The sequence below is a fragment of the Scardinius erythrophthalmus genome, assembly GCF_964197995.2.
Source record: "Scardinius erythrophthalmus genome assembly, chromosome: 10".
Classification (NCBI taxonomy): Eukaryota; Metazoa; Chordata; class Actinopteri; order Cypriniformes; family Leuciscidae; genus Scardinius; species Scardinius erythrophthalmus.
The window spans coordinates 29,059,241-29,073,020 of NC_138230.1; the positions used below are offsets into that span (position 1 = coordinate 29,059,241).

The 13,780-nt window shown below is 34.3% G+C and overlaps 1 protein-coding gene across 1 annotated transcript in view; it reads right to left on the minus strand.

The window, feature by feature from the left end:
* Positions 1-13,780, minus strand: part of rims2b (regulating synaptic membrane exocytosis 2b) — a 181,343-nt gene that overhangs the window by 41,274 nt on the left and 126,289 nt on the right. Inside the window, exons 20-27 of the mRNA XM_081376541.1 lie at positions 12,046-12,105; positions 11,787-11,861; positions 9,940-10,125; positions 7,654-7,763; positions 7,306-7,335; positions 4,146-4,493; positions 3,397-3,444; positions 2,605-2,640 (exon numbers count right to left, since the gene is read on the minus strand). Of these exons, the coding sequence (XP_081232667.1) occupies positions 2,605-2,640; positions 3,397-3,444; positions 4,146-4,493; positions 7,306-7,335; positions 7,654-7,763; positions 9,940-10,125; positions 11,787-11,861; positions 12,046-12,105 (893 nt within the window). The remainder of the gene's footprint in view (positions 1-2,604; positions 2,641-3,396; positions 3,445-4,145; positions 4,494-7,305; positions 7,336-7,653; positions 7,764-9,939; positions 10,126-11,786; positions 11,862-12,045; positions 12,106-13,780) is intronic.

Consider the following 13,780-nt stretch of genomic DNA (forward strand, 5'->3'; position numbering starts at 1 on the left):
CATGGCACACAATGTTATGATGGAAACACACACACACACACACACACACACACACACACACACACACACACACACACACACACACACACACACACACACACACACACACACACACACACACACACAAAAGGATTTTAGATGAATTTCAGACTCAGAAACTCATCACTGAGTTTGAACATTAAAAAAAAAAAACATTAAAAAAAATCTGAGAAATCCAACACCTCAGAAAAACCTTAAAGCATCAAAAGAATGTACTTAAGTGTATTAAGCAAAGGTTAATGTGGAACATACGTCTCAAACAAACACACTACAAACAGGCCACCATCTATGCCCTATTTTCCCCACTGCATAGCCTACTACATGCAACACTACAGTAATGTCTAACAGCTCAATGGCATTATTGATTCACGGTTTATTGTCTTAATTCTTCTTTTATTGATTTTAATTGTTTAATTTGAGAAGCACAAATAAAATATATTCTAATGCTAAAATAACAACAAAAAGGCCAGCTCTTAATTCATATTTTGAAATCATATTAGCTTTTCAGAACCCCACAAGTCTCCAGTTTTATTTTACCAAACGAATGATACAGGTGCTATAAAATTACTGTTAAATGTAGTTTATTCTGTTCTTCTGTTTTTAATCTCTCAGTATTCAGATTATTCAGCTGTTTATCATAATGTATCAAAATTACAGATTCTAAATATATCAGTGAGAACCGTTCATCTCAGCATCAATAAAAGTGTTAATTACTACCTTCCTTCTACCTATTGCCATAGTGATGATGACAAAGAACAATTAGCAGTTCAGTTCTACATCTATATAAATAAAATCTATCTAGCTATATAAATAAAGGTGACTTGATTAAATCTGAAGTGAATGACGTGAACTCTAATCAATGCAACAGGGACATGCACAGACATTTTTAGGAGCAGTGGCCCAAACCAAAAAAAAGGGCACCATGTTCTGTTGTGTTTGTTTGGAACTATTTTCAATAGAGCAAAAACATACCGGATCTTTCTAAAAAATAACTGAACTGAAAATTGTACTGTTGTATAAAATCAATATCACATTTGCAATCGTGCTCGCAGGCCATTCGAGAAAAAAAAAACTGCTCTCTTGCTTGTGTGGTACCTTGTTAAAAAAGGAACTAATTCGGGGGAATTTTTGCTCCCATATCTTGAATTTTGAGTCATTATTATTATTTTGGCTGCATTTCCAACCCTGGTCTTATTACTATCTTTTCGCTTAGTGTTGTATGTGTTGTACAATTAAAATGTGTTAATCTTAAAAACAGACAGATTTTAACCTACAATTGCAGAATAAACTGCTTGAACTTCCAGATTAAGTCAGCTGTACGGTATTGTACTGTGTTTGTACTGTGTGTTTATTCATCATTCCCAATAGACATTTTCAAGCACTGTGTGATTAGCTCACTTAAAGTCCCCCTGTGGTGAATATTAAGTTGTTTCAATGTAGTGTTTTGATATGCTTTAAGACAAACCATGTGAAAATTCATAAGTCAACACCATTGCTGAGTATTTTCTCTTTAGAGGAACCAAAGACAGTCTCAAAAACGCGGTTTGAAATCGCTGGTGTTTCTGACGTCACAAACGACCTTGTAACCAATCACGTCAACGTGTGACCAGCAAGGAGTGGATCTCTGAGCTGGAGAGAGGAGGCGGGGCTAATTTGCATATTCATAGAACCGTGTATACTACATGAGGCAAGTGTGTAGAGTTACATTCAAGCTATTTTAAGGAAAAGCTATTTCAAGGAATTTTTTTTTTTTGTTATATGATCAAAGATTTAAGAGATAAAATTATTGACTACAAGGGGACTTTAAATATTTAGTGCTGCTTCATAAATGTATGCAAAATTTCATGTTGAAAAAATGGATTTATAGTACATTTTCGTGTCGCAACGTGTTGTCTGCTCAGTTCAGTGCAAAAATCACCCTCGCCAGAAAGAGGATAAGTCAAGACTGCAGACGCTTATTTAACCATGAAAGGCAGAAACCACGACAGTGTTAATATATGAGTAATTATGAAGCATGGGTCTCCTCTAGTCCGCTACTCCTCTAGGGAACTCGGAGCACGGTAAGTGGAAAGCAGGACCAGAGTGGATCTGGAGCTGCAGATTCATTACAGAATGCATTTGGCGTGAATTGAAATCCACTCCACTCATATACAATATTCTGCCTGCTAGAGGGATACCTCGGCCCAAGAGGGCAAAGGGGCAATGGCTCAGGCTCCGTAGCTACCCGTAACTGCAACGCAACATTTGATAACCTATATTACTGAATAAAAACAGTGATAAATTCACCTTGAATCGGACTTGTAAGCGCTTCCCAGTAGGCAAACACACCATACCAGTTTATCACCTGTTTGATGTTTGACACTAATTTTTTTTTTATATTGTAATCATGCTGTATAGAGCTGCAACTACAGAGGGTTCAGTCTTAATAAATAACATGGCAGCAACAAGAGCAGCAAAAGAAGAGAGCTACATAGCAGAAGAAGGCTGCAATCTAGTTCCTTTGGAAGCGCACTAGTGTTGATCTATTCTACTAAAGGCAGATGAAGACCACAGGTTGTGGCATACCAGGAGCTTTCTTCTGCTGGTCCTCCCATGTCACCTCTGAAGTTACAAGACAAGGAGAAAAAGTCAATGGTCCTAGTTAACAGAATTGTTAATTAGATGTGCATACTTCAAGCCAGCATGAATCATTTAGCATGATTAAATTACAATTATACGCCGTTTACCCTCATAGTTAAAAAAAAAAATCCAGTTATTTTTTTCTCCATAAAGCCAAAAAATAAGTAATAATACTTTCCTTTTTCAGTTTTCATTATTCATGCATATTACCATTTGCAATTATTAAAAATGGAACAATTTTAATTAAATAGTAATTTAATATTATTATGGTTATTTAATCACTTTAAAAAAATTAAAATTAATTAAAAAATATTTAAAAAATTGTACTCTATGAAAGTCTAGTTGATTTTTGAAGTCTAGTTTTTAAAAAAGGAGTGTCATTGAGCCATCTACAGGTGAATGAAGGAACTTGGTTTACACGAGTGTCCAGTGGCTTCAAAAACATAATAAACAATAATTCTTAAAATAGTAACTAATCCCTCAAAACCAAAAAAAAAAAAAAAAAATAGCTCAGCTTAGTGCAGAACCAGAATTTCTAAACATTTTCAATAACATCACTCTTAATGACATCACCAACACAATCATAGCGTAAATAGGCTATGATATAAAAAATATATTGGATACAAGTGTAGCCATACAAACGTCAAGTACTGCAAACGTATCTACTTTTCTAAATCTCTGCAACACAAACACACTGTAAAACATCACTGAGAGATTCACACGGTCACACACACTTGCCTTTCCTCCCATTGACAGGTGGGGGAGCTACAGGCTTTTCCTGGGATTCTTGTGTCGGAAATGGCACACACATAAACAGAAGGGGAGTTTAATCATCAGTATTTTCCACAACCACACAGGTACAGTCTAACCATGCTAAAACACAAACATATGCACACTCATGCTCCTATGAAGCTACGAGCACTCAATCTATGTTCAGAACAGCATACTACTCTTACTATTTGTGCGGAATGCAATTTCTAATACTGTTTATGATTGCATACTGTTTGACATACTATTTTTAAGTATCACAGGAAGTATACAGTACAGTGTATACCAGGGGTGCAAAAATACTTCAACCAAAAAAATCCAACCCTGCTCCAACAAACATACCTGTTAGCTGGATCATGTGATCATCTTTCTGACATCATTTTTAAATGTTATTCAAAGTACATTATGAAAAATACTTTGCTTGTTACATATAAGTGCAAAATGTTAGCTATATTATTGAAATATAATTAAATAATTGTTTGTATTTAAAAAAAAAACATCTATTGTGTGTTCTCTGGTTTTCTTGGTGCACTGTTGGACTTTTTAGGGAGTGAACGTTTCAGTGCACTGGCAGGATTTCGTGGTTGAGACAGCCCTTTAAATCGCAGACTCCCTGATCAGTTCCCTACTACTGAATTATGGAGCTGATTGAAACACCCTAAGTTTTGCATCCCTGGTGTATACTGTGTTGTAAGAAGTACTCTTTTGCATTGACACACCTGGCACAGAAGCCTGTTGTACAAGAGGTGAGGCTGATGATGAGGCATGTGCTGGAGGGGGAGGAGCATGTGATGCAGGAGGAGGGGCATTGGCTGGAGAGGGAGGGGCATGTGTTGCAGGAGGAGGGGCATTGGCTGGAGAGGGAGGGGCATGTGTTGGAGGAGGAGGGGCCTGAGCAGGTGGGGGAGGGGCATGTGTTGGAGGAGGAGGGGCCTGTGCAGGTGGGGGAGTGGACACTGAAGAAGGTGGATGGGGATGTGCAGGAGGGAGAGGAGAGTGGGCATGAGGAGGTATGGTGACATGTGCGATGGTAGGGCCCGGGACAGGAGGCTCCATCCTCTCATAAGCTTTGTTGATGATGACAATGAAGACAGCATGATTGGCAGAGACAGGGTTGTGGACAAAAAACAACACAAAAACAAAAAACAGGAAAATTAACAAAAGGATTATTTGGGTGGACATTTATGAAATGCACTGAAAAAACAAAAACAAAAAAAAACCGGACAATAAACATGAAAATATTTACAGGCAACTCGCTACTTTAACAGATATCGAGCCATCTTGCAATATCAGTGCATATGAAATAATCCAGTTTAACTGATATCATATTTTATTGTGATATAATCATTTATTATAATTGTAATTTATTATAATTTAGTTTTCCAGAATAAACATCATTATTCTATTTTAAAAATAGCTTTAGCTGTTCATTTTTATCAAAAAACAGTAAACATATTCTAATATTTTATTTTATTTTATATAAAAAAATATTTTATATTATAGTTTTTTTCAGGATTCTTTGATGAATAGAAAGTTTCAAAGACAGCATTTATATGAAATAGAAATCGTTTGCAACAATGAAACAGTTTTACTGTCACTTTTGATCAATTGAATGCCTCCTTGCAGAATAAAAGTAGCCAAATAATTTTATGCAAAAAAACCCCAAAAACATTATATAACATACCGTATAAAACCAATGGCAAGAAGAATATTAAGCTATTTGAAACAAAATCAGAATTGTTGGTTTCGGCTAAAAATTTCGGTGCATTACTAATAATACGCACGATGACGTACACACAACAAGGTAGTTTGTGCCTCTGTATTGTAGTGTACTACTACAGTATTTACTGACCAACACACTCTATTTAGCTATTTAGTGTTTTTTAACATTTAATCTACAGTTTTTTTTTTCTTGTTTGTGTATTCTTATTATGGGATCAATTGCTTGCTATGCAATAACAGCATTACCAGCCATTGCTTGTGTGACTTGTGGAGGTGGAGGGGGCGGGGCAGTGTGATGTGAAGCCCCTCCCACTGCTTCAACATTCAGACAGAAATGAGTGTAAAAAAAAGAAAGACAGAAGTATGCCATCAGACATGAGGGTGAGAAATATAAAAATATGAAAATAGAAGCAAAAAAACTAAATTAATCTACAATTTACTGAAAGACTGAAATGTTCCTTTTCTAAGTCCACCTGGTGACTGACCATACTAACCAGTGTGCTGCAGTACAAATGCAAATATAATTCAGAAAATTCTGTTTTTTGAATATTGAATAATTTAATAATATAAAAAGTGATAAAGATCCATTAAAATGTCATTTACGTAGTCTATTAACAAACTTATTAAAACAACTTTGATGCAAATGCAATTACTCTCAGAAAATAAAGATCATATTTGCATTTGACTGATATAAAGTATTCCATGTGTCCTAAATATAATTTACCAGCCACAGTCTGTGGAAGCTGGGAAAGAATAGGAGAAGGAGCAGGAGGCTGAGGTACCACCCCTGTTCCTGCTTCATTGGTTGATGAGTTGTGCAAATCAAAAGAGAGAGCAAACCAAAATGTCAATAAACCAACAATTAGTGACTAATAAACCATAATTATCACTGTATGAATGAGAGGATTACTGCTAGGAGTTAGACCTCCATGCAGGTGCAAGATACTTACATTTCTAAAACTAAATATATATATATATATATATATAAAAAAAAAAAAAAATATATATATATATATATATATATATATATATATATATATATATATATATATATATATATATATATATATATATATATATATATATATATATATTCATCTCTCAATATTGCTCACATGCCAATGATTATCCCTTCAAAGGTTGCCGACCCTCTGCTATAAACATACTAGAATTTACCCTGTTTTTATAGCACTTACAATACTGTCAGAAGATGTTACTAACGTTAAAGTTCTGACATAAATTGCCTTCTGCTTTTATCTCAACAAATTTCAATTAGGGCAAGTAGACTTGTATGGATACCTGTTTACCCTACATAATTAATATATAAAAAGGTAATTGCAGCTTTTTATCTCAGAATTCGGACATTATTTCTTGCAATTTCTATAATTTTTTTAGTTAAAATCACAATTCAGACTTTTTTTTCAGAATCGTGCAATTTGGACTTGAAATGACTTTATTTCTCGCAATTCTGAGTTTGTATCTTGCAATTTTGAGTTAACACGCAATTCTTTACTTCTTTTTTGTTATCTCTTTTTTTTTCTCAGAGTTGCAAGTTTATACCTCGCAATTTGGACTTTCTTTCTCACAATTGCAAGTTTTTACACCATTCTGACCTAATTTCTCACAATTTTAAGTTTTTATCTCAAATTTTGGAGTATCTCGCATTTTTTTTCCCCTCCGAATTCTGAGTTATATCTCACAATTCAGACTTGTTTTTCTCAGTTGACATCTCTCATTTTCTGAGAGGAAAAAAGTACTGAATGCAAGATGTAAACTCACAATTGCCAGAAAATAAAGTCAGAATGGTGAGAAAGTCACAATTACCCTTTTTTTTTTTTTTTTTTTACTCTGTGACGAAAACAACCTTCCATACTTTTGATATCCACTGTGGCTGATTTGGACATGATTCCAGACGTGGACGGAGTACATAGACTACACAAAGCATACATCTATAATGATACATGTACAGCACTATTGATTGCACAACCAAGGCTGAAGCATCTGTTCACTATACCCAATGAACGGCAGAAGCTAGAAAAATGACAGGTAACGCTCACAGACCAGAGCTAACAGGATTAGTCAAACAGAGTAGATGATAAAGCTGTAATAAAGAAGATTGAGACGTAGCTAAACACACAGAATCTAGTGCTTACAGACCTTCATAAGGCTCAGTAATGCCCTCGCCATCTTCAAGGAAAAAGGGTGGGGGAAAAAGCAATCCATGTTGTGTTATGTAAAGGACAATAATGTTATTTTATCCAAATTGTAGTTACACAATATTCATTATCTGACTTGTGGTCAAGATGTTTGTTTATGCATAAGCCTTTTTTTGTGTGTGTGAGATAACTGATACATTTGTGCAATAAAAGGCTATAGTTATTTACTGTCAGTTACCCAATGGAAAGGTTATTCTTATCATCTGGTGACCCTAACCTGACTAATTATAAAGGCTTTCTACCCATGAGCCATCTTGCAATTTGGAAGAAGCCTGGTTTATCTACTCACTTCTGTCCATAGAGCCCTTGGGTGGAACTTGCGGTAGCTGCCGACCTCTTCGACTCGATACTGGCGTGCTGGTGGGACTTGTTTGGACCGATCCAGTGCGGGGATTTGCCCTGCAGGACAGATGGTGTGTCAGTAATGAACATAAAGCATTACATCTAAAGAAGTGTTTGTCGTCGAGTCATAAACCTGCCCAAGACAGGGCAGACTGTTTGACTACAGACACACGCTGGTGAGAGAATACTAAAAAAAACAAACCTACTAACTATGGTTATACTGGCAGTAGCATCGCTTACTAATGATGCAATAGTGTCAGAAAACACACTCCACTTGATTGCTATAAAAAGGGACACATACTATGTACTATTAAACAAAATAAGTCAATATTTGGCACGGTTTTCTCAAGGGTTAGTAAAAAACTAAAAGGAAGTAAAAACATTTGGTGAAATATACGTTCTGTAGATAAGGTACATCAACATGAGCTGGTACAGCAACCCACATAATATTGTAGGTGAATCTCATGAAAACTTTCAAGTCATATTTCACCCCAATATCAAAAGAAATACATGATAAATTATATTTTTCATTTCATCAACAAGGCCTTTTTAACATATCAAGAAATATTTGCATTTTACATCATTTTAATGAAAATTAAGCACATTCTTCTCTCCCGTTACTATAACTTCTCACTATAAAACTTCTTATTTACATTACTGTAATGGAAACAAATAATAATATATTACATTATATTTAAATTGTAAAGTTTTAGTAGTGTTTGTTGCATTGCTTTTCATTTATGCTGATTTATGTTGAGTTATGTTGATGTATTTTTCAATTGTGGGAAAGTACTTTTTACATACTACCATTTAACCTGTAACAGAACAGATTTCTTTTTGCACAAAATGTATAAATTATGTTAGCTTGTTTCCGTTACGGTATAAAACAATTTAAATGATAATTGCGACTTTTATATCTCACAATTCAGACTTTTTTTCTCAGAATTGTGAGTTATATTGTCAGAATTGAGAGATAATTGTGAGATGTAAACTCGCAATTGCTAGAAAAAAAGTCAGAATTGTGAGATATAAAATTGCTATTCAGATTTTTCTTGCAATTCTAACTTTTTTGTGGAAAAAAGTTTCTGGCTTTATAACTCACAAAAAAAGTCAGAATTGTGAGATAAAAAGTCACAATTACCTTTTTTTATTTTTCATTCAGTGGACCAAACAAACTTCCATAATAAATAAAAATGTGAAATGATATAGAAATAGAATATAAACAGAAATGAAAATCAACATTTAAAATGCTTAGAATTACCAAAATAAACCATCTGGACACATATTGTGAAAATCACAATAAAAAAAATCTTGTTGAATCTAAAACAGGCTTAATTTTCTTTTTATAAAATATTTTTTCTTATATTTCTCTTCTTATTTTGGGGTAAAATATGACCCAACAAGTTCTTGACACGTTCTTTTGTGTAAAACTACAGAAAAATAACCATTAAACAAAGTTCACATAATATAACCATATAAGAGCATGCATTTAGTAAATATGTCACAGTCATGTGCATTTTAGCCACGTAAACAAATATATACGTTTAAAATGCACATCAACTCCACAGTAAACACAATGATCTTTAAAGCACCTTTTGAGCTCAATGTCGCATTTGCTTTCCAATGATCGTACATGTGCCTCACATCTCAAAGTAAATTTGTGGCACATTCAAGAGCTACTGCGTCTCTTGCATCAGTGAAAGTTCATGCGTAAATCTGAACATTTATGTAATTTCCTTGTGACTTATGATGTGCCGGGCAAATCGTAAGTCAAAAGGTTTTATGGTGTCTCAAAAGGTGGGATGGAATCAGCATCAGGAGAGGTGCTTGTGGCTGCTAAAGCTGCAAGGAAAGTGAAAAGGCCTAAATGCATGAGCACACGGCACTCATAACAGCCCATAACTCAAAGCATAAACTGTTAAACCACAAATAAATAATGTTAGTAAACACAAAAAAATAATAATAATAATTAAAACAAATAAGAAAGTAAACCATACGATGCCAGGTACAACCCATTATATCTCAAGAGGATATAACAGGTGTGTCTATAATTCAAATGAAAAGAAGTTAGTAGCAACCATCATCACTACTCTCTACTTTATAAATGAAAAACAGCATCGTTACAACAGGGTTAAAAATAAGAGGAAGTGGAGAGAGGCATTCCAGGTGACAGGAAGCAGAAGGCATGGTTTCGTTTAGGGCTTTAGTGCTTGTTGTGATGGGTCTGGGTCACCTCGTTAAGGCAGGAGAGGGAGGAGCGGATCTCCCTGACGGTAAGGACGGCATGGATCTCATGTAGCCGGAGTCGGGCCGCTCAGATGAGCGGGAGCGGGTGTAGACCGGTCGCTCCATCATGGGCCGCTGGTCAGCTGACCTGGACCTGTAATGGTCATGTCTGTCCACCATGCTGCGGCTATACCTGCAGAATGTTAGTCAAAAAGCCACGCTCAGCTGAGCCCCACTGCATCATGGGATCACAAGGCATCAAATGCTCTATAATCGCAGCTTGTTAGGTTGTTCCTGTGAAATGATGCTGGTTGGCTAATAATTGGCAAAAAACAACCAAACAAAAAGTTTCAATATTGGCTGCTCAGGGTCATCAGCATAAACAGAAAATACCAAACTGAAACAACCAAAAATAAGTGTTAACCAAAGCAAGTCAACAAACTGACATGTGCAGGTAGGCAAAAGTTAAAGAAACAAACAAATACACGTTTCTGGAAGCTGCTGCAAAGAAAACAAGTGAAAACATTTCATACTGACACAACAATAAGCCCCATGATTAGTCTACTCTATTCCTCTATACTGTACTCTATAATTCTACAAATTCTACTTTATTACCTCAGATCTTCCTCAAAGTACTCATTGTTAGCTGGGAACCCTGGAATATGATCCTCTCTATATAGAGAAGAACATGAAATGGTCATTTAGCAGCTCTCATAGCTGTCAGGAGTTGCTAAATAGCCTTATCACACAATATACCCTTGTGAAAAAGAAGTGCGCTTAATTGTATTGAATGAGCACTTGTAGTGTACTTCAAATCTTAAAAGTATATTTTTTTGCTAAACTGTACTTGCAGATAATATAATATCAATGAAAGTACACTTAAGTGTACTTAAAGAGAGTATACTTTCACGACTGATTCCAAACACACTTAAGGAGAATTAAGTAAAAGTGCATTTCAAAATAATGTCAAAATAAAAGTTTTATTCTAAATCTTTATGTTTCAATAACCTTTAGTTGTGCTTTATTGGTTAAAAAAATTCAAGTCAGCCAATTGCATTTAATATACTGTTAATCTAAACAAATACATTTTCATTTAATTGCAATTAACATGCAATTAAGTGACGTAAAACATTACATTCAGTTCATACTTAAGTACTCTTTTTAAAAGTATGCTAAAGTGTTCTTCTTTTTCATAAGAGTTTATAGATAATGTAATGCATAATATACTGTTCAAAGTGAGAATCGGTTACTACTTCAAAACAAACTAACTAAAACTAAATTAACTTCATTACATTTTTAAAACTAGGTACCATACTAATATAAAATATTTATTTAGTTGTGCTACTGCTATATCTTCTAATCATTTAAAAAGCAACATGTGATTTGTTTTTCACTGTGCTAAAGCTTCCATTTACCAGAATATTAGTGAACATTTAAAAATGCTGTAAAAACGTAAAGGTAACAGGATAACTAAAACATCTAAATTGAACTAAGGTCTGCACTGAAAACGTCTACTGAAACTATTTCACTCAATGTAATAATACCTTTCTGTATCTGTAGATGGCTCAATTTCTATCCTGGGGCATGTCCTACTGAATAAACCAACCTCAGTGTGTTAGTACATGTACTTAGTACATGATATTCAGTTTTTATTTGCTTGAAAATGTATAAAAGGTCAGTGTTTGAGAAGATGAATAAAATAAACAGGAGTCTCAAATCCATAACTGGGATCTAGACACAAAGTCTCAGTGGGAACATAAACTGGGCATCTGTTCCTAGCAATTAATAACTGATGAGTAAAAAGAAAGAGAGTTTGTGATGTATTGTGGGTGTTTATCTCTACAGAAATCTTACCTGTAGTCCCCACTGGTTCCATTCATGACATGATTGGGCCATGGAGTAGATACATGATTGGGCCCATTGTAATATCTTTAAATGGAGGATGAGGAACGATAGATTGAAATGAAGAAAGGAAAGTATGATTAGAATGAGCAACAGTTGAATTCGGGCAAGGGGTGAGAGAGTTATGTCTCTATAGTAAAATAGTCCACTTGAATACTATTATGGATGCATAAACATAATGCATGTCTCAACTTAAGTATCTGGGTTTTACCTCTCAGGTGAATCAAAAGAGTCACTGTAGGTAGACATTTGTCTATCTCTCCTCATCCTCCTGAACACAAAATAACACATAATCAGATCCTATGTGCCAAAAATAATTCTACTTGACAAAAAGAACTCCAATGCAGCCATAAAGTGCTATAGATTCACATTTGCTCACGATAACAGATTGCAAGTTAGTTGCTAAGGGGTTCTGTGTGTCTTTTTAGTATGTTGCTTTTGGCATTGCTATAGGTCAAAATCAAAAGAGCCCATCCCCAGGTCTATTAAGTGATTTTATAGCAGTTTTATCATCTCCTAGGCAGTGCTGGCTAGATTACTTACAAATTGTAGTCCGCTACAGATTGCAAACTGCATGATGATAATACATTTTAGATAATGTACTCTGACTACTTTTTTGATTACTTTTAGATTACTTTTGACCTAACTCATTTATCATATTGATTTGAATAGGACAATCTTACTGATTCCATACTGATATACAAATACAAATAGAAAGAAAATACATTCCACAATATGAATGGCATTAAACATTTTGTCAGGGTTTCCCAAACTGTGGTTTGTGAAGGAACTGCAGGGGGTTAGTGAGTTTATGAAAAGCTAGTAATAAATAAAAAAAATGTAAAGTGAAAATAAATAAAAACAAATCAACACATACCATGTCGTGATCATAAATCGACATCAGAGAACCTTGAATATGTGTGTTGTTAAATTATTGACTTAATTATTAAATATATTATATCAAAAGAGGTGCAGCTGACTAAAAAGTATATAAATATGAAATTACATGAATTTGTGAATTTTAATGTGTTTGAAAGAAAAAAGCCTTTCAAAGACAGTAATAAATGGTTAAATGACTCTTAAATGATAGTTTGAATAATAATTCAAATGTGTTCATTAAAAGTTGATTGGAAAGGCAAACAATCCTTAAAAGTTGATTTCTGTAAATTCAGTGGTCAAGTGCTGTTGCCTCTCAATTTTCCATGTTATTTTAGCCATTTGACTAGTGGCTGGTGTGATATCCACAAATCAAGAAGACATTTAAAAACATTTATAAGTGATAAACTTTTTACAAAGGAAGATTTGGGGAGAATCAAGGAATATATAATCATGTAAACAATCAAAGTGTAACTGTGGTCTGATTATGAGAAGTTCAAAACATAATAGTCCCATTACAAGTACTTAATTTTTGGAATCTCATTACATAATCCAGATTACATGTAATCAGTTACTGTCCAGCACTGCTCCCAGCAATGGTACAGTATGCCTCTTGTCAACAAGCCACATGGTTTGAGGAACTTACATTTCAAAATTTTATTCTTACTATTACTTAATTGTAAATATTAATATAATATTTTGATTTCCAGGGAATGCCTGAACTAATAAAATAAATACCTCAAATTAAATGTAAGTTGCTTTAGATAAAATCATATGCCATGTTTATGGTTACATCATGGAATACTCTTAAAAATAAAGGTTCCAATAGGTGATGCCATAGAAGAACAATTTTTGGTTCCCAGTTATGTAAAGAACAACTTTTTTCTCAGTGAGAAGAACATTTTAATAATCTAAAGAACCATTTTCTACTATAAATACTTTTTGTGGCGTGGAAAGATTCTATGGATGTTAAAGAATCTTCATGGAACCATATATGCCAATAAAGTACCTTTATTTTCAAGAGTGAAGAGATACACGCAAGTTTATTAAGGTGTGGTCACATTTACTGT